The following is a 19508-nucleotide window of genomic DNA, read 5'->3' on the forward strand; positions in this document are numbered from 1 at the left end:
AAAATTTCAATTATATTGATAAATAATAAAATTCTTTTCCAAAATTCAATTATTTAGAGAAATAGCAATAATAATAATAATACTAATAATAATAATAATAATAATAAAAATAATAATAATAATAATAAAAAAATTCTTCAAAGGTATTCAATTACTTTTATAAATAGTAAAATTCTTTGCAAAACTTATTTTATTTTTAATACAATTTTTTTCATGAAAGATTTCAATTTTTTTTTAAATTTTTAATAACATTTTTCGAAAAAATCCAATAATTTTCTAAAATTTGAATAAATCCTTCGAAACAATTCAATTTTTTTATACGTAGTCAAATTCAACGTAAGATAAATTATTTTTTATAAATAATAAAATTCTTCTCAGGAATTCAATTATTTTTAATACAATTACTAAAAAAATTTGATTGCATTCAATAAATTAAAGAAATTTTTCAAAAGAATACAATTATTTTCTACAAATTTTAATAAAATTCAAGAATTAAATGTTTAATTTAAATTGTTTAGAAACATGATTATTGTAAAAACTTTAAAGAAATTGTTCATATAAAATTCAATCACTTTGAAAATTTTCAATTTAAATTATTAAAGAAACTTTATTATTTTAAAGAAATTCAAAGGAATTCTTCAAAAGAATATTTAAATAGGATTATAAACAATTTTATAGTAAAATTATTCCCAGAAATTCAATTATTTTCATAAATAATAAAATTTTTCGAAGAAATTCAATTATTATCAGATCTTTTGATAAAATTCTTTGCAAGAATTCAATGATTTCCAAATTTTTTATAAATTTTTTCGCCATAATTCAATTATTTTCATAAATAATATAAAATTTTTACAGGGATTTAATTATTTTCGTAAATAATAAAATTCTTTTTAGGAATTCAATTATTTTCATAAATAATAAAATTTTCCCAGGAATTTAATTATTTTCAGAAAATAATAATAATTTCATCAGGAATTCGATTATTTACAAATTTTTTATAAATTTCTTCGCAATAATTTCATTATTTTCATAAATAATAAAATTTTTTTACAAACATTCAATTATTTTCATAAATAATAAACATTAAATTATTCAATAAGTTATTTTCGAAAATTATCATGTTAAAAACATAATTAAAAACAGGTTTAAAATTGCAATTGCATGTTTTAGAGATTTTAACTTTAATGTTGAGGTTAAAAGATAAGAAGTAAAATTATTTTTACTTGGTTGACTGAAACTGAAGTTTACTACTTACTATGTAGTCAAAACGATTACAATACATTTGTCTGACTGAAACTCGACTTATCTACTGATATTTTGAATCTGTATGTCTTTGGTCTAACTAAAAATACTTTATTGCTTATTATTAATTATTTTCTGAAAATTGTCTCATTTGCACCTGCAGCTAATGCATCAGAGTTTCTACAACTTATTATGTCCGATTGAAATTTTCTTTTACTACTAATACTAAGTGCTAAAGTTACACTAGAATTTAAAACATTACTTGAATTTATTTTTATTAAAAATTTTCTAATGCTTTATGAAGAATCCCAAATAGTTTTTGTAACTAAAGTTTAAAAACTTTATCATTAAAACTTTAACTTTGTTCAACTTGCAAGTCACAAAACTTTGAAAATACTCGTTTTACTTTGAAGTAGAAAATCACTTGCAGCTCGCGAGAAATTTTCCTGTTTCACAATTTAATTTCTCCCTCGCAGTATATATGTATATATTAAAGCATCTCTTTCGCGCGAATGAAATTTCTTAGCTTTAATTGACTCAGTTAAGTCTCATATGATGTAGGATTATAAAAATAATTGATGAAACCAAATTTTTTCTACCTTCCTTTTAAGTTTTAAATCATTTTCCTTTAAAAAAAAATTAAATTAATAACTTGACAAAATTTTAGATGGAAAATGAGTATGATTTTCTTCTTAAATATAAAATCGAATGCCAGAGTAATAAACGTTTTTATTTTTTGTTTGATTTGTGTGATTATGTGAAATTTTCTGAGTTTTGTAGCTACCATTTGAGCCGATTAGTTACCTCAAAATCTTTCATTCTACTTTTCCTTTCGAGGTCAAACTTATCGCCCTCGAGAGTGGAAATTCTGTTCCAGTATGCCGTACAAATCGTCTGCAGTTCGGCTATAAAAAAACAAGAAGTGACAAAAAAAATAACGCAGCTTAAAAATTGTTTTTATCGAAACGGAAAATCTTGCTTAGCGATGATTGTTGCTCATTATTTAAAAATAACAGTGTGTCATTTGTGTATGAAATCAGAATTAATTTTAAAAAATATTCTTTTCTAATAAAAATTACAGTTTAAAATCTATTATTTTAATAATGAAAAAATATCTCGAGACAATGAAAAGAACTCAATCAAATCTATTGTACGCATGAGTCACAATTAAAATTATAAAGATTTTAAATTAATGTTTAACATTATTTAAATATCTCAATGATTTATTTTAATTCCAGACTCAAATTGATATTAAGAGAGGGAATCCGACACCTTATAAAATGCATTTAAAAACTTCACCAAAAATATACTATTAAAAGTATTAAGAGGTGCATTTGATTTTAATGATTTTTTGTTTTCCGATAAAGTTAAAAATATTTATGCAATGCATCTCAAGGATTTTTTTTGTAATTATGCATACAGTGAAATTGTATGCAATCATTATTCGAGAGAAATCTTATTTTCAAAATAAAAAAGCTCTCATTGGAAGAAGATTTGGGAATTGTAAGGTTATATAAAAAATAGATTTGTGTGAAAGCGAAGCATGAAGCTGTATAATGATTCGGAGTATTTCAAAAGAAAATGTCTGGATTTGTGTGTATTCAATTAAGTGATAAGTTAAATCAGATAAATAATATTAAAAATAGAAATGAAAGAAAATATAAATGATGAAATTTATAAAATGTAACAAGAGTAATGAAATGTGTTAAAAAATAATAAATAACGAAATGTGTAAAAACAAAAAGTAATAAATAATGGAATGTGAAAAAAAATGAAATGTGTAAAAAATAATATATACCTAATGATGAAAAGTAATATACAATAATAATAAAATGATTTTAAATTAAGTAGTAAATAATAAATATATGCTAGTTGAAGCCAACTAGAAATTCAAACTACTCAAACGAGATAAAAGTTTTGAGGATTAATTAAATTAATTATATTATTTCTACTGAAAATTCTTTCATAAAAACTACTTTTCAGATTAATGAAAATTTTGAGCACAAAAACTTTTATGCTGCATTAGTGTCTAAGATACTTTGGCGGGCATTATTTTTTCTTTTTATTATAATATAAATATTTTTTTTCAAAAAACAAAATTTTAATATGCTCTTTTTTCAAACAAATAAGTGAAGGAAAGTTTTAATGATTATTATAAAAATAAACAATTTATAGAAAATATAAAAATATTATAAAGTATTTTATGTTACATATACAAAAATATAATAAAAACTTGTATAAAATTTAAAAAATTTCTGGCGAAGGCACTGCGCTATAGCGTTTTAGCCTACCAAAAAAAACAGAAGAATAAAAGAATCAAATCGTTTTCTATAAAAATTTTTTTTCTTTGGCATTAATGTTTGCATTATCTTGCAATTATGTTCGTTCGTTTAAATTTCTAGACCTCAAAGTCCTTCTTGGTGACTTCAAATTCAAGGTCGTATTTCTCCTCCTCCAGGACGACGATCCTCTTATAATACTCCTTCATGATTGACTTTACGCTTGCTGCCAAAACGTAATGTCATTGTAAATAAATCTCCACATATTTTTTTCAAAATAATATACTTCATTTACTTTAAAAAATGTGTATTGTCGTCTATACATGCATATATATGGATAAATATGAAATTCATGAAATTCACCTAATCTGAATTTTTATTTACATTTTAATTTTTTTACTAAAAAATTGAAATTATTAAAATTATTAAAATAATTAAAAAAAATAATTAACCTTATAAATTAATAAATGATCTTGATGTAAAACTTTTTTAAAACTAAGATAAAAAATTAATAATTAATTAGCAATCGTTTAATTACTTCTATTTGTAATAATCAAAATATAAAAATTCGTATGTTATATCGACTTTAAGGCTGTTAAATTTTTGTTAAATTCAATTTTTTTCGAATAATATTTTGATATTTTTTAATAATGTTCAAAAACCACGAGTACTTTTAAAAATTATAATACAAATTTTTAAAACAGAAAAATTATTTTAAATAAAAATTTAATTACCTATTTTTAAAAATGACAACTATAGGGACAGAATTCGTAAAATTTTCAAAGAAAATAAAAAGTATTTTTTTTTAAATTGAAATGTTGAAAAAACATTCCTATTTGGCCTTAGGAATGTGTTCACCAAAGAACAGAAAAAATTTTTTTTTTTATAAAAGTTATTGCAAAATGAATTTTTTTTCAACTTTTTAAACAAAATTTTATTTCTCCTAAATGATTGAACCGATTGAAATGAACCAAGTGGGAATATAAATGGGATAAAATATACTTTCGTTTAGAATTAAAAAATTTATACTATACTTAGTTTTCGATCATTTTTATGGTTATATAATTGAATGATAATGTTAATTCGATAGTGTTTTGTTCATTTCGTATTTAAAAATAATGTTTTAATTCTGAAAATCATAAAAATCGCATCGCCGTGCGATATAATTTTCATTATAGGTCAGAATTTCTCAAACGGATCACCTAAAACTAAAAAATTTTCTTTTTGAACCAAAATAGTTTTTTTATCCCACATCCCGCCATTATTGCAAAAATGGCGCTTTTAGATAGCTGACGACAGGGAGTATAAAGTCACTCATTTGCTCGACCATATCAAAATGGCGTCCATTTTCTCCCAAGAGGCAAACATAACAGCTTATCCCATGCGTTATTTTTGCCCATGGGAGAAAACGGTCTGCTATCTGAAATCGACACTTTTTTGCATTAGGAATAAAAAATATCGTAAGTAACAGGGGAATAAAGGCAGCCAATTTGTTTACGATGATTTTTGTGACACGAGTGGAGGTCTACGGCGCCCTCGACCTCCACTCGTGTCACAAAAATCACCGTAAACAAATGGCTGCCTTTATACCCTTGTTGCTTAATATACTATTTTTGACGCTTAATATGGCTAAGAAGAATCCCTGAAAATATTAAGCAAAAAAAAATTTTTTTGTAAAAGTTATTAACAACTGAATTTTTTAGTAATGCTAAATTAACAAATTTTTTTCTCGAGTTCCAGTTGACGGATTTTAAAATTAAAATATGTGTTTTTTTCGTCTTGAATTGCACTATTTGAATATATTTTTTGTTTTTAAATTTTTTTATTTTTTATATAATTTGTTTATAAAATGTTAATAAACAAATATGTTCTTCACGTCCTAACAAAAAAATTAAAATTGTATTCTATTCCTTAAACGTCTCCGAGTGTAAAACTGTTTTGAAAAAAATGAGCCTCAATTAGAAAAAAAGTTATTAATTAAAAACTGCAGCTGTGTAGAGCTTTACATGACGTTAAACTCGCCCCGCGCACATTGGCATTTTTTACAATTTACTGTTCAAAATTGTCTGTAACCTACAAATTTTATCGGATTTTCATGGGCTTGGTCTTAAATTAAAGGGGATAAAATTTCTAAAAGATCCCACTAAACCAATTTTTGAATTTTAAATTGTTTATTTTTTTTTGTTACTCAAAGTTAACAATTTACAATATTTTTAGAAAAAATCATGTTTATTTTTTGTATTTTTTCATTGCAGATGATTGGAATCAATTTAAATTAGTTCAGCATGACCACCAGACAAATAATAATGCATAATACAATTCATTTAAATTGTTGCAAACAATGTTAATTAACAAATAGATAACTTTGGTTTTTTTTGTAAAAAAATTTTTTTTTGCCGACAAATTTATGTTTATTTAAGTAATCTATGTTGATTTTAGTAAAAAATTATTTTGAATTTAATAATTACCATTGTTATTAACAATCATATGAACTATAATCAAGTTTCTTTAACATTTGTAAACATTTTAGGCATTTTTTAAACATAAAATGTTTATATAATATGTACATTCTTTCAAAAACTTTAAAAATTTATTAGCACAAAGAATTACATTTGCTGTAAACAAATTATTTACTTTTTAAACAAATAAATGGCTTATTTCTGCAAAAAGAAAAATTATTTTTCCTATTTTAACGAGTTTAAAGTCATGTAAAGCTCTACTTGGTTATTGATAACTATATTATTGTTCATATTATTTATTTGTTTATACACCCGTCTTAAGCCTACAATCTTGGCTATACAAGTGTTTTTACAACCGTAGAACAATCCTTACAAGCATTTCTTAATACTAAATTTTTGCGCCTACAGAGCGACTTGAAAATTAGGAGTACTCGCATTTGCCTGGACCACCCGTCTAATGGGTTTTCTCCCCAGTGGAGAGGGAAACTGTAGAAAACCTCTCCGAGTACAACCGGTTTATCGACAGTCGAATTCTAATGGTGTGTACCGGACAATAATCGACGGTGCACATCATTATACTTCGACGTCAAACCTCCCGCTCAGATTATCTCACGTGCCGGAAAAGTCCCAGGCTAATGGGCGCGAACCAAGTACCCTTGGTCCGCCCACCGAGCCAGGCATTCATCCGACCGACCCAATCTGTCGGTTATTATTGTTCATATGATTGTTAATAACAATGGTAATTATTAAATTCAAAATAATTTTTTACTAAAATCAACATAGATTACTTAAATAAACATAAATTTGTCGGCAAAAAAAAATTTTTTTACAAAAAAAACCAAAGTTATCTATTTGTTAATTAACATTGTTTGCAACAATTTAAATGAATTGTATTATGCATTATTATTTGTCTGGTGGTCATGCTGAACTAATTTAAATTGATTCCAATCATCTGCAATGAAAAAATAAAAAAAATAAACATGATTTTTTCTAAAAATATTGTAAATTGTTAACTTTGAGTAACAAAAAAAAATAAACAATTTAAAATTCAAAAATTGGTTTAGTGGGATCTTTTAGAAATTTTATCCCCTTTAATTTAAGACCAAGCCCATGAAAATCCGATAAAATTTGTAGGTTACAGACAATTTTGAACAGTAAATTGTAAAAAATGCCAATGTGCGCGGGGCGAGTTTAACGTCATGTAAAGCTCTACACACCTGCAGTTTTTAATTAATAACTTTTTTTCTAATTGAGGCTCATTTTTTTCAAAACAGTTTTACACTCGGAGACGTTTAAGGAATAGAATACAATTTTAATTTTTTTGTTAGGACGTGAAGAACATGTTTGTTTATTAACATTTTATAAACAAATTATATAAAAAATTATAAAAGATAAAAAAATTTTAAAACAAAAAATATATTCAAATAGTACAATCCAAGACGAAAAAAACACATATTTTAATTTTAAAATCCGTCAACTGCACTGAGAGAAGAAAAGCACAGATTCTGAAATAGAAAAGTTCAGCATCTGTACTCCAATTGAACGCAGCAGCAGTGCCACTGTGTGATAGGTGTCGTGCTAAAATGTGAAACGGATTTTGACTTTGGCTTGAGGTACAGATGTTGTACTTTAAATTAAATGCTACTGTTTAGAAGTACAGTATCTGTCGGTCGCTATGAAACAGATCCTGTACTAATTATTTCGTACCGCCGCCGCGCTGCTTGAGCATAGTATCTGAACTATGAATGACACCAACTGAATAAAATTAAGAACGGGCACTGACACGCATTTTACACGGCCGGTGTTTGTCACAGTACGGATTCTGTGCTTTTCTTCTCTCAGTGTGGAACTCGAGAAAAAAGTTTGTTAATTTAGCAGTACTAAAAAATTCAATTGTTAATAACATTTAGAAAAAATTTTTTTTTGGCTTAATATTTTCAGGGATTTTTCTAATTATTAAAAAGTAACATTTTTTAATTCTAAACGAAAGTATATTTTATCCCCTTTATATTCCCGTTTGGTTCATTCATTTAGGAGAAATAAAATTTTGTTTAAAAAGTTGCAAAAAAATTCATTTTGCAATAACTTTTATAAAAAAAAAATTTTTTTCTGTTCTTTGGTGGACACATTCTTAGAGCCAAATAGAAATGTTTTTCCAACATTTCGATTTAAAAAAAATACTTTTTATTTTCTGTGAAAATTTCACGAATTCTGACCCTATATAATTTTTCTAAACTTCAATTATTTTTTCGAATTTTTAACTTTTACTATCAGCCTCTTAATTAATACTAATTTTTGTAATTTGGCAATTTTTTTACATTCAGGATAAAAGTCTGTTTGGTAATTTGATTATTGATATTTTTCGCACAAGTAAAATCAAAATAAATTGCATTTTATACCAATAAAAAGTGGTATTTTGTTGCAAAATGTTTAAGAAATATAAAAAAGTCACATTTTATCAAAATATAAGTCGAAAAAAGTCAATAAAATCATAAAATCCGAGGCCTGATGCTATCATTAGAAAAAAAAAGATTTTATATTATTTTATTATTTTTATTTTTCTATTTACGTATATTATATATATATATATATATATATATATATATATATATATATATATATATATAAGATTTGAACAATAATAATAACAATAAAGAATATAATTTAATAAAACAATAAATGACTGACAATTTAGACAAGTTTATATGTATAGATTGGAATTTATCCAATTTATAATGGAATGAGTATAATTCTTGAAGTCAATGGTGTGAAATGAATCTGGCTGCATTCAATGAAAAATGTTGCAAGTGTCATGATTTAAAGTGTGTGTGTGTGTGTGTGTATAAATGAAAAAGGATGTAGGAAGTGGATTTACAAAGTGTAAGTATCATAGTATATAGAAAATGAGAGAAAATCAACAGAAATACGTAGAATTCATCCAGTAAAAAAACAACCAACATCGACATCGATATGCTGAAAGACGTATCACAAAAATTAAACAATTAGACGAAAAGGAATTTTAGGACCCGAAAATCACTTGCTAATTATTTTATTAAAATTTAACAAAACAATTTTTTAAAATTATTATTTGAATTGAAATATAGTGAAATTTGGTAAAAAGACTTCGGAAAGAGAGTCAAAATGAAAAGTCAGTCCTTATACAAAAATTTGGAGCTGAACAAATACTTTTGATTTGATGGCCTATCCAGTTTCTTTTTAAAAAAATGTATTTGACTAATAATTGTCTTTAATTTTAATTATTTAACTAATAAACTTTTTAATTATTCAATTCAAAATTTAGTTATAATATTATATAGGTAATATAATATAATAATAATATTAATAATAATTTATCTAAAAAGTAATTAAAAATTACTTACTATTTTTTTTTTTTTAAATTTCTCATCCAAAAAAAATTTATTTTAACAACTTGAGATTTGAAAAATTTTCTTTTTTGAAAGTAGAAATGAACTTCTGATGTAAATAAAATTAAATTATGACTTTCGGGTCCAATTCCCGCAGAAATTTGATTAACATACGTTTATAAAAGAAAAAAGTAAAAATTTTTGGCAAAAAAAGATGTTTTGAGACAGTTTGTTAAAAAAGACCGATAAATGCTAAGCTTCGTGTTTTAAATTGCGTCCGCAACATAGAAACAGAATTTGAACGATTATTACGCGAAATGGACACCGCGCGGTGTCCCGCCCACAAAAGGCAACATTTTTTTTAAATTTTATTTTATTTATTTTCCTTTTTAAAAAGGAAAGTACCTCAAAGTCCTTTTTCTTGACTAGATATTCGATGTCGAATTTTTTATCCTCCAGTGCTGCGATCCTTGTGTGATATTCGCGCAACACACGCTTTATTGTCTCTGTGTATGTTGATTAAAAATTAATTATCTTTAATTCACAACAATCAATTATATAAAATGTTAAAAACAATTATTTTTTTTAATTACAAAATTTTCATTACTGAAAATGTTCTAAATTGTGAACAAAATACTTTTCAACCCGTTTGAAAAAAATATATTCTTTAAATGTGAATTAATATTTTTTTATTCTAAAAATAAATTTTACAAATTATTAATTTTGTAGTTTAAAAAATTTTTTAGATTCTTTTTAATTTTTCTCAGAAGTAAAAATTTGAATGTAAATAGTATTTTTATAAGACATGGTTTATATATATTAAAAAAAATTTGTATTAAATTTTTATTAAATTGACCTGTAATTTGTTGTATTTGTTGTGTATTGTATTTTGTCAGTTAATGAGGACAATGTAAAAATATTAAAAATGAAATAGATGAGAAAAAATTATTAATCTTTCTCCTTTGGATTTTTCCTGAACCAAATTCCTAAAGAATTTCAATAGATTCATAAATTGATTCTGAAATGTTTTTTGCAGGTAAACTTGCATCAATTAGGTAGAAAACAAACAGAAAAATTTATAATGAGTAAGATAAACACATAAATAGGCGAATAGTAAAATAAAATTTACCCTTAGATAATACATGGGGTCAGTCTGACAACACAATATTTCTATAAAAAAGGTGTTCTTTTTTTAATTTCTTTAAACATTATTAATTTTTTCAGTACTTTTATTATGTGCTAATTAATTCGTTTTTGTTTATGAAAATGCGAATAAATTTTGCATAATAATCTGTCAATTATTTGTTTTCAAATGGAAGACGACAAAAATTGTTGTGGAGTAAAATGGACCCCATGTGTGTTTTTCGTGTTCGAAAAAATAGGTTCTCGAAGAGTTAATTGAATGACAAATAGATAAAAAATAATGAAAATAATAAAGTAAATTAAAAATAAGTAAATGTAAATAAATATGTAAAAGAGGTGATGCGTAGAATAACGAGGAAACTATAGAAAATTTTCTCTAACGAAAATTGTTTCTATAAAATAGCTCAATTTGGTCATTGAATGGAAAACTGTTTACGCTTTGTTCACGATAACGGGAATGAAATTTGAATAAGATCCTGGAGTACCTGATTGATAACGAGAATTGACGTTCTTTGTCATATACAGTAAGAATACCTAACTGTCAGTCAGTCCACGAGTGCGAAGAGGATACTCTTATGCGGCGTTCAATGTTCGCTCACTCGCACTCACGCTTAAGGGTGATTCATAGTTAGATACTCTTACTGTATATATATATACAGCAATAAGGAAGATTTTAGTTAGAAAAAGTTTTTTCAAGTACCTTCGTTAGCGTCATCGACGTTCTTAGGTTTCCCGCATCTCTCTTCAATAATGCGCCTCCTTTCTGCTGCTTTCCTCTCCTGTTCCTTCTTTAATTCTTCGGCAGCTTTCTTACGCAACAACAACTAAAAGGAATAATTTAAAAATTAAAATTTTTTTAACAAATTATTTCAAAATTCAAATAAACAAAAATTAAAACAAAGTTAAATTCTTTATTTTTACTAAGAGTTGAAAAAATCACAGAGTGACAAATTCGAAATAATATTATTTATTTTTGTTTGCTATATTAATGAAAATAATTATTATATTAATAACAAAGAGGAATGCTGTCAATATACAAATAAATAAAATGTATAAAGGATGAAAATAAAATATTATTGAAATTGAAAAAAGCAAAGAAATTAAAAAAAACTCACCCTGAGTTTCTTCTTTCTGTCGGGTGTCATAAACCCTTTCTTGGCCTTTTTCGCCTTTGAGGCTTCCTCAAGACGGGCGCGGACTTCCGCCCTTTTTCTGTCAGTTTCCGCCTGCTTCCTCTTCTTTTCCTATGGATTTCGAGTGTAAAAGTGTTTTAAAATTTTAACCGTGACAATTCCTAAGAATTTCTATTTTTTTCAGAATGGTAAATTTATGAATAAAAAAAGTCTTTGAAAATAAAATTTATCAAAGTATGAAAAACTATTATTCAATACATTTATATTTAAAACTATTAAATATTAAAATTTTTTACTTTAAAATAAATTTTTATTAAAATATCAATAAAAATTAGTGTAAGTAAAAAATATATTGAACTGCACAAAAAAATAGCAAATATGTAGTGTTTTTTCCAATAAAAAAATTATGTATCTTCAGTACGTACATCCTCGATGCGCTTTCTCTGTAAATAGAAAAAAGAACAACTTTGTTAGAAAAAGTTAAATTTTCATACCTATTTAAAAAGAAAAAGAAAATTTTTTTGAAGCAGGTTATTAAACGTAGTTTCTTTAAAAAATAAAGGAACCTTTTTTAATTATCTTTATCATTTAAAAGATCAATATTTATGCACAAAACGTTAACAAGGTCCAAAAGGTCCTTATTTATGCAAAAAAAATAGTTTTATCAAAATTGTAGGTATTTTTATTACTTAAATATTTGACGATTAATTTTATAATCAATTATTAAATTTTTTCTTTAAATTGTAACAAAATTAGTTTTATATAAAAAATTAATTAAAAATTTTTTTTAATACTTTTGAAAAACTTCAAAGTAACATTTAATACTTTTAGTTCCAAAATAGAAATGCAAAATATTTTTCTACTTTTTTGAAGTAAAATGAGCGGAATAAATAAATTTTTGATCAGAATGTAATAACTGAGTGTAGGTATTTGATATAATTGATTTGATATAATTAAGCATGAAAATTTCTGATTTTTAATTAATATTTAACATAATGAATAAATAAACATTCAGAAGCAGCACGCTGTCAGCAAAATCAACATTTACAATGATTAAACACAAGCAAACAGTCACAAGGTGACAAATTTTTGTTTAGTGCCAATAAGAAATTAAAAAACGATATTAATGTGTGATTTCAAGTGTTTACTTTACCCAAGTGTAGTCCTGTATTGTTGTATTTTTTTCAAAATTCCATTATTAATTGAGGAGCAAGTTTTCAAAAGTTGATAAATCCATATTTTCTTATTTCGAGAAAATGAAACAAATGACTTTTTTCACATAACAACTATAGTTAATTTTAAATTAAAAAATTTGTATTAATTTATTTTTATAACAATGTTTTTATATTTAAGACGTTCTGTTTTTAATTAAACATTATCATAATTAAGTGATTTAAAGGTTTTGGTAATTTTTTCTAATAAAAAACATAAAAATTATAAGTCATCTTGGTTATGTAAAAAAGTTTTTAAATTGAAAATTCGTTGTTAATAAATTTTTTTTCTTACATTTAATAGTGACAGGTCGATTTGTGAGGTCTTTAAAATATTAAATTTATGTTTATTTCAATTCTTTTAAAAATGGATTTATCAGCTTTTGGAAATTTGCTCCTCAATTTATTTTTTTTCTCCTTATTAAGATTTTTGAGGTGCAATTGTGTATAATTTCATTTTAACTTTCATACTATATATATTTCAGTAAAAATAAAAATTGTGAAAAAATTGAATTATTACTCCTGGTATTAAAAAACTTTAAATAATTAAATCAGATTTCAAAAGAATGATTTTCTAAAAAAAAATTATTTCATTTGTCAGTATAGAAGAAAGAGTATAATCAAATAATGAAAAAAGATTTAAATTGACTCATAAATGTATCACTATATTAAAAATCGTTTAGGAAAATTGGATATCTGTTTACTATTGAAAATTCCATTCAAAAGATCGTTGACAACATGACTTGTTAAAAAGATTATAAACTATGGCGTTACAACGACGTCGAGAATCGTGCATGACAGTAAATAATGTGGAAGAAAGGAGAGTTTGTCCCGATAAATCATATGAAAAATGTTTCGAGGAAACTCTCCTTGAATGAAATTGCAGTCAGTAAACTTTCCTTCGATTCTCGACTGTCGCAAAAATGATAGTTTTTTTTCTTTAATATACGTCTTTTTTAAGTAAACTGAAAATTTTCTTTAAAATTTTAGCTTTATCATCTGTACAAATATTTTTAAACATTTTTTTAAACAAAACATTAAAAAATTATTTAAATTTATAAATTATGTAAAAGTACTGATTAAATTATCTAAGACCTGATGATATTTTATTATTATTATTTATATTTATATTTACTGTAAAAGAGAAAAAATTATACCAAAAAAATTTCCACATATATAGTATATTAAGCAACAAGGGCATAAAGGCAGCCATTTGTTTACGGTGATTTTTGTGACACGAGTGGAGGTCGAGGGCGCCGTAGGCGCCCCGAGACCGAAACGAGTGTCACAAAAATCATCGTAAACAAATTGGCTGCCTTTATTCCCGTGTTACTTACGATATTTTTTATTCCTAATGCACAAAAGTGTCGATTTCAGATAGCAGACGACAGGGAGTAAAAGTCATTCACTTGTTCGACTTATATGAAAGTGGCGGCCGTTTTCTCCCAAGGGCAAAAATAACGCATGGGATCTGCTGTTATGTTTGCCTCTTGGGAGAAAATGGACGCCATTTTCATATGGTCGAACAAATGAGTGACTTTACTCCCTGTCGTCAGCTATCTAAAAGCGCCATTTTTGTGCATGTGGGATAAAAAAGTAATGGTTTTATACCATGAAATGGAGATTAATTCATATAATTGCAGTGTTTAATAAAAGAAATCATGAACAGTAATAAATAATTTGCATAGAGCAAATTTTGAATTTTTTATAAAATACAATAAAAATAATAAAAAAATACGATTATTACATGTTTTACTAATTTTACTAATAACAAAACGTGTCTTATAAAAATGCAGAGTTTCTGGTCAGATTTGATCCTTATCAGACAAGATATACAATTGACCCAAAAAAGTATTTAAATATTGATATGAATTGTGTAAACTTGGAGAAAGTTAAAAAACAGGAGACACAGGAAAATTATCTAAATTTTTATTTACTTTTTTTTGTTGAAAAATAGAATAATAGGAAGTTATAAAAAGCAAAGGTGGGTGCTACTGATAGACATTCTAAAAATACTAACAACTAGTGGTTCTAATGTACATTGAGAGGAGGGGGGAATTCTAAATTTGTATAGTAGGTTACACTTTGATTTGACGAGGCTTAGTCTTCAGAACCTCTTGTCATCTCTACGGTTGATTTTTCGTTAAGAAAAATCATAATTCGAATTTTTCAGGCAAATTCAAATGCAAAATTCTAAACAATTCAAAAAGTAAAGAAATTAAAAAAATATAGAATTTAAAATTTTTCAAATTCGTAACATTTAATTTGAATTTAGAATTTTATCAAAACTTGTCATATTCAATAATGATTTATAAATTTTGTAAAGTTTAGTTTACAATTATAATAAATTTGTAAATTTTTTTTAAATATTTGTATTACACTTAATGAAAAATCTGACAAACAATCAGAACAAAAGTTAGTTCAATATGTCATAATTTCGTATTTTAAAAGAAAAATACACATTAAATTTAAAATTCGTTTTTGGTAGAAGCGTAAAGAATTTTGCCATATGTATATATAATATAGAATTTAAATGAAATTGCCTGAAACTTTTGGAAACATATATTTTCTGGATTACGTATAATTATATAGAGTCACAAACATTAAAAAAGCAGCAAACCCAAACGTACCTTTTAGAAAAAAAGTTTTTTTCGAGTACTACTTTTCCAAAAAACGATTCCAAGTCATCCGAATGGGCCAAATTTAGAGATGAGTTCCAAAAGAATGGAAAAAAAAACATTTTCATTTAGAAATGTGTAAAATTTTCTTTTTTTTAATATACATAAACAAAGTGCAAAAAAGGACATTTGGAATAGATAATAATATATAAAATATATTATTTATAGTAATATGAACAAAGTGTTCATTTGTCAAAAGTGATGCTTAACAACTTTTGAACTTTTAATATCATGTTTTGATTTTTCTTTTGCTTAATACTGTATATTTTTTTCATTAATAAATAAATTATTTTTTAATGTACGGTGCTATAATAATTTGTGATGGTAACTAATATTTAGTGACTTTTTCTTGAATTAGAACTTTTTGATTCTTAAATTAATAGCTCAGCTCAATTGGTTAGAGCAACCTGCTGACAGCAGATAGTCTGCAGGGTCAACTCTCTCATCATAAGAAGAATTAACTTGATTTTTTTACATGGAACTGAAGTCCATAGGGTTTAAAAAAAAAATCGTTTGGAAAATGATTTTTTTAAGTACATTTATATTTCAACTTTTGATGTCCATAATTTAATAATTTTCTCGTTTTCAAAAACTTTGCGGTTACGGATCAGTTATTTATACCATGTGAATATACAAATAAATAAATTTTTATTTATTTCATTAAATTTTATTTGATTTAAATGAAAATTTTAGCTGTTTCTACTAAATATTATTTAATTCAAATAAAAAATTCTTTTTGTACAAAAAGAATCAAAGTGAATTGTTTAAATCAATGAAATCATGTGATTAAATTAAAAACATTTTTTTTTAATTCTGGAAAATTATTGTATTGATTTAAGGCCAAAATAAATTTTTTTTTCAATTGAACACAATTTATTTTACAATTAATATTCAAGAAAATTATTTTTTATATGTAATTGAAAATATTTCCTGTAAAATCGACACTCACCTAACCTCATCGTCGGCCATGTTTGTGTTTAGTTTTAACTGCAACTACCTGAAAAAATCCAATTATAGATATTTATTAATTTTGTAAAAGTTACTATTTAAATACATACAACACAACAGCAATTTTTTGCGAATATTTTCGAGAGAATCATAGTCAAAAAATTATCCCATAAATAACATAGCATTTAACCATTTAATTTCTTAAAACGTGATAAAATTTTATATTTCAATTAAATTTGAAAATTTTTTTATTTTGAAATTACCTAATTTTTTTTTAAAATTTGAGTTCAATGAACGAAGAGAAGGATGGTAGATAATAGATATTTGGCCCTTGTGGCGAATTACAATTTATTCTACGATTGGTGCATATAAAAATTGCTAGATTGAGGAGATTAAGTAAACGAATTGATCAGGGTCGACTTACGGAGGCAGAATGTTATACAGTATATCCGTCGTAATACAAAAATAGCCGCAATGAGTCGGTCCCCACTCTTATTTCAATACCGCGATCCAAATTTGGTTACAACAACTCGGTCGCTATCTTCACTCTTCGAATGAGAAAATTTCACTTTATTTATAAAAAAAGAAAAAAAAACTAATATCAAAATGTCCTCTTGAAACTAATTTCACAACTAATAAATCCTCATTTTTCATCATAAAAATCTAAATAATTATTTTTCAATTTTACAGTTGATTTTTAAGTTCCAAACTATTAAATGCAATTTATTACTCAAATTTTCAAATAAATTATTGAAATAAATAGTTGTTTAATTAACAATTGAGTTTATTCTATGAAGTGGAATTTTTTATTTGTAAATTTTGCTTTTTTTTTTATTTTTTATTGTTTATACTCCTGCCCTATTGGCCTTACGCACTTCGACAAGAGTCCCCGAGAAATACTTTTTTGGATTAAGCATAACCATTCTACATATGAAAATTCTATATATTAACCTAATTTTGCGTCTACAGCCGACTTTAATAGGAGTACTCGCATTCGCCTGGACCACCCGTCAATGGGTTTTCTCGCCAGAGAAGAGGGAAAATGTAGAAAACCTCTCTCCTGAGTACAATCGGTTTATCGACAGTCGAGTTCTAATGGTGTGTACCGGACAATAATCGACGGTGCACATCATTATACCTCGACGTCAAACCTCATGCTCAGATTATCTCACGTGCCGGAAAAATACCAAGCCAAATGGGTGCGAACCAAGGGTACTTATACCCTTGGTCTTAAAACGACCGCCAAGCTAGGCATTCATCCGACTGAGCTAATCTGTCGGTGTAAATTTTGCTTTAAAACACAAGAATTTCTTTTAAACCCCAATTTCAAAAGCATAGTATGACAACTATTTTTAATTCATACATGAAACTCAATTTCATTTCTAATTAAAAATGTCCACATTTATATTTTAATTAAAAAAACTTTTAATCTTCTCTATATTTCATCTGTATTTTATTTTGAAGGATGCAGGAGGGCAACAACGCGTTGGTAGTGCCGCAAATCATCGTGGACAGGTCGGAGAGACGAGGGAGTACGAGCAGCGTGACGAGTCAAGCCAGCTGCATTTCTGTATTCAGTAATGCTTCTGCGATTGACATTGCTAGCTGCAATGAACATCGAGATGAATGCGTGAAACTGCGGGAGGAAGAGGCAGCAAGCATTCTAGAAATGGAGGAAGAGGTCAGCAAGATGCTGAAGTCCTGCGAAGTCCAGAAGAATGTCAATAGGACAATCAAGGATGGACTCAGAAGCATAACATCGCTCATACGGGATGTGAAGGAGAATCACGCAGCAGCGTCCAGAAAGGATGAGAAGTTCAACCAGGGGTTAGCCTGGTCAGAGGAGGCACGAAAGGACCGAAGAATGAGACGTGACCGTTTTAATGCAGTAATGCTTAAAAACGTTGTCCTGGAGTCTCAGAAGCGGAAGAGAAGTGATCCTGAGATTACGAAGGACCCAAAAAAGAAAAGGGAGAAGGGACCCCCTAGAAGGTCCAAAGGTAAGGAGACCAAACCGGCACCAAAGCCAAATCCAGATAAGAAGGGAAGAGCTACAGTGGTCGTGAAAGTGGCTGAAGGAGCTACCTTCGCCGAAGTACTAACGAAAGTTCGAAAAGAGGCTGACCTGGAGGCCAGTCAGACAAGGGTTGTGGGAGCTTTACCCACTAAAAAAGGAGACCTGCTTATTAAAATTGGGGGGTCTTCAAACAAGAAGTTGTTCACCGAAGAGGTGACAAAGGTGATCGGCGATCTGGGTAAGGTGCAGATGGCGGACCGGCGAACTACGTTGGAAATCCGCGATATGGATGCCCTTACAGAAAAAGATGACGTACTCTGTGCCCTGGAGAAAGTTTCTACGGTACCAGCAGGAGGTAGGAGGGTGACGATTCTCGGACCAAACAAGCGAGGAGTAAAGCTCGCTGTCGTCGTCACCAGTCAGGAAGACGCTGATAAGCTGGAGAAAATCGGGCACATAAAGATTGGGTTCGTCTCCTGTAAGATAAGAAGCAGAACTATGGTCACAAGGTGTCATAAGTGCCTTGACTATGGCCATCTAGGTAGAGATTGCCAAGGTGTAGATAGGTCAGCTGCGTGCTTCAAGTGCGGGGAAGCTGGCCATAAGGCAGCAGATTGTAAAAAGAGCCCATGCTGCTTCTTATGCCAGGCAAAGTTCGTCGAGAAGGAGAATATCCAGCATGTCGCCGGATCAGGAGGTTGCAAGGTCTTCAGAACTGCCCTCGAGGAAGCAAAGAAGACTTTGTCAAGGACCAGGAGGAAATAATGCCAGAACAAGAGCGGCACGATACGGAAGACGAGGTTGACCGGAGGAATCCAGTGCTCTGCTGTGTGTGAGTGTGGGTGGGAGGAAATCATTTACTTTTCCTCCCACCCACGTTCCCACATGGCTGGAGCGGATTATGGCCCAGTTGAGGAGTAGGACAAGGGGACCACCACTTGTGAAGTTGAAGGCCTGACGGTAGTTCCGCAGGTGGATAAAGTGTCCCAAATTAAGACGGGAGTGGTTTTTAGTGGGTGGACCAGAACAAGAG

At 27.3% G+C, this 19508-nt stretch overlaps 1 protein-coding gene across 15 annotated transcripts in view; it reads right to left on the bottom strand.

Moving 5' to 3' along the window:
• The window catches only part of LOC122512724 (troponin I), a 75448-nt gene that overhangs the window by 41616 nt on the left and 14324 nt on the right, over positions 1 to 19508 (bottom strand). For 4 of the 15 annotated variants that reach the window (XM_043628739.1, XM_043628747.1, XM_043628748.1 and 1 more), the window contains exons 2-6: positions 16465 to 16507; positions 12047 to 12064; positions 11604 to 11732; positions 11189 to 11312; positions 9751 to 9851 (exon numbers count right to left, since the gene is read on the bottom strand). In XM_043628739.1, coding sequence (XP_043484674.1) covers positions 9751 to 9851; positions 11189 to 11312; positions 11604 to 11732; positions 12047 to 12064; positions 16465 to 16479 — 387 coding nt within the window. In that variant the 5' untranslated portion in view covers positions 16480 to 16507. Of the gene's footprint in view, positions 1 to 3646; positions 3748 to 9750; positions 9852 to 11188; positions 11313 to 11603; positions 11733 to 12046; positions 12065 to 16464; positions 16508 to 16721; positions 16878 to 19508 lie in introns of those variants that run through there. The other 11 variants (XM_043628744.1, XM_043628750.1, XM_043628753.1 and 8 more) reach the window with 7 other exon arrangements.

The sequence above is a fragment of the Leptopilina heterotoma genome, unplaced genomic scaffold (genome assembly GCF_015476425.1).
Source record: "Leptopilina heterotoma isolate Lh14 unplaced genomic scaffold, ASM1547642v1 Lhet_125, whole genome shotgun sequence".
Lineage (NCBI taxonomy): Eukaryota > Metazoa > Arthropoda > Insecta > Hymenoptera > Figitidae > Leptopilina > Leptopilina heterotoma.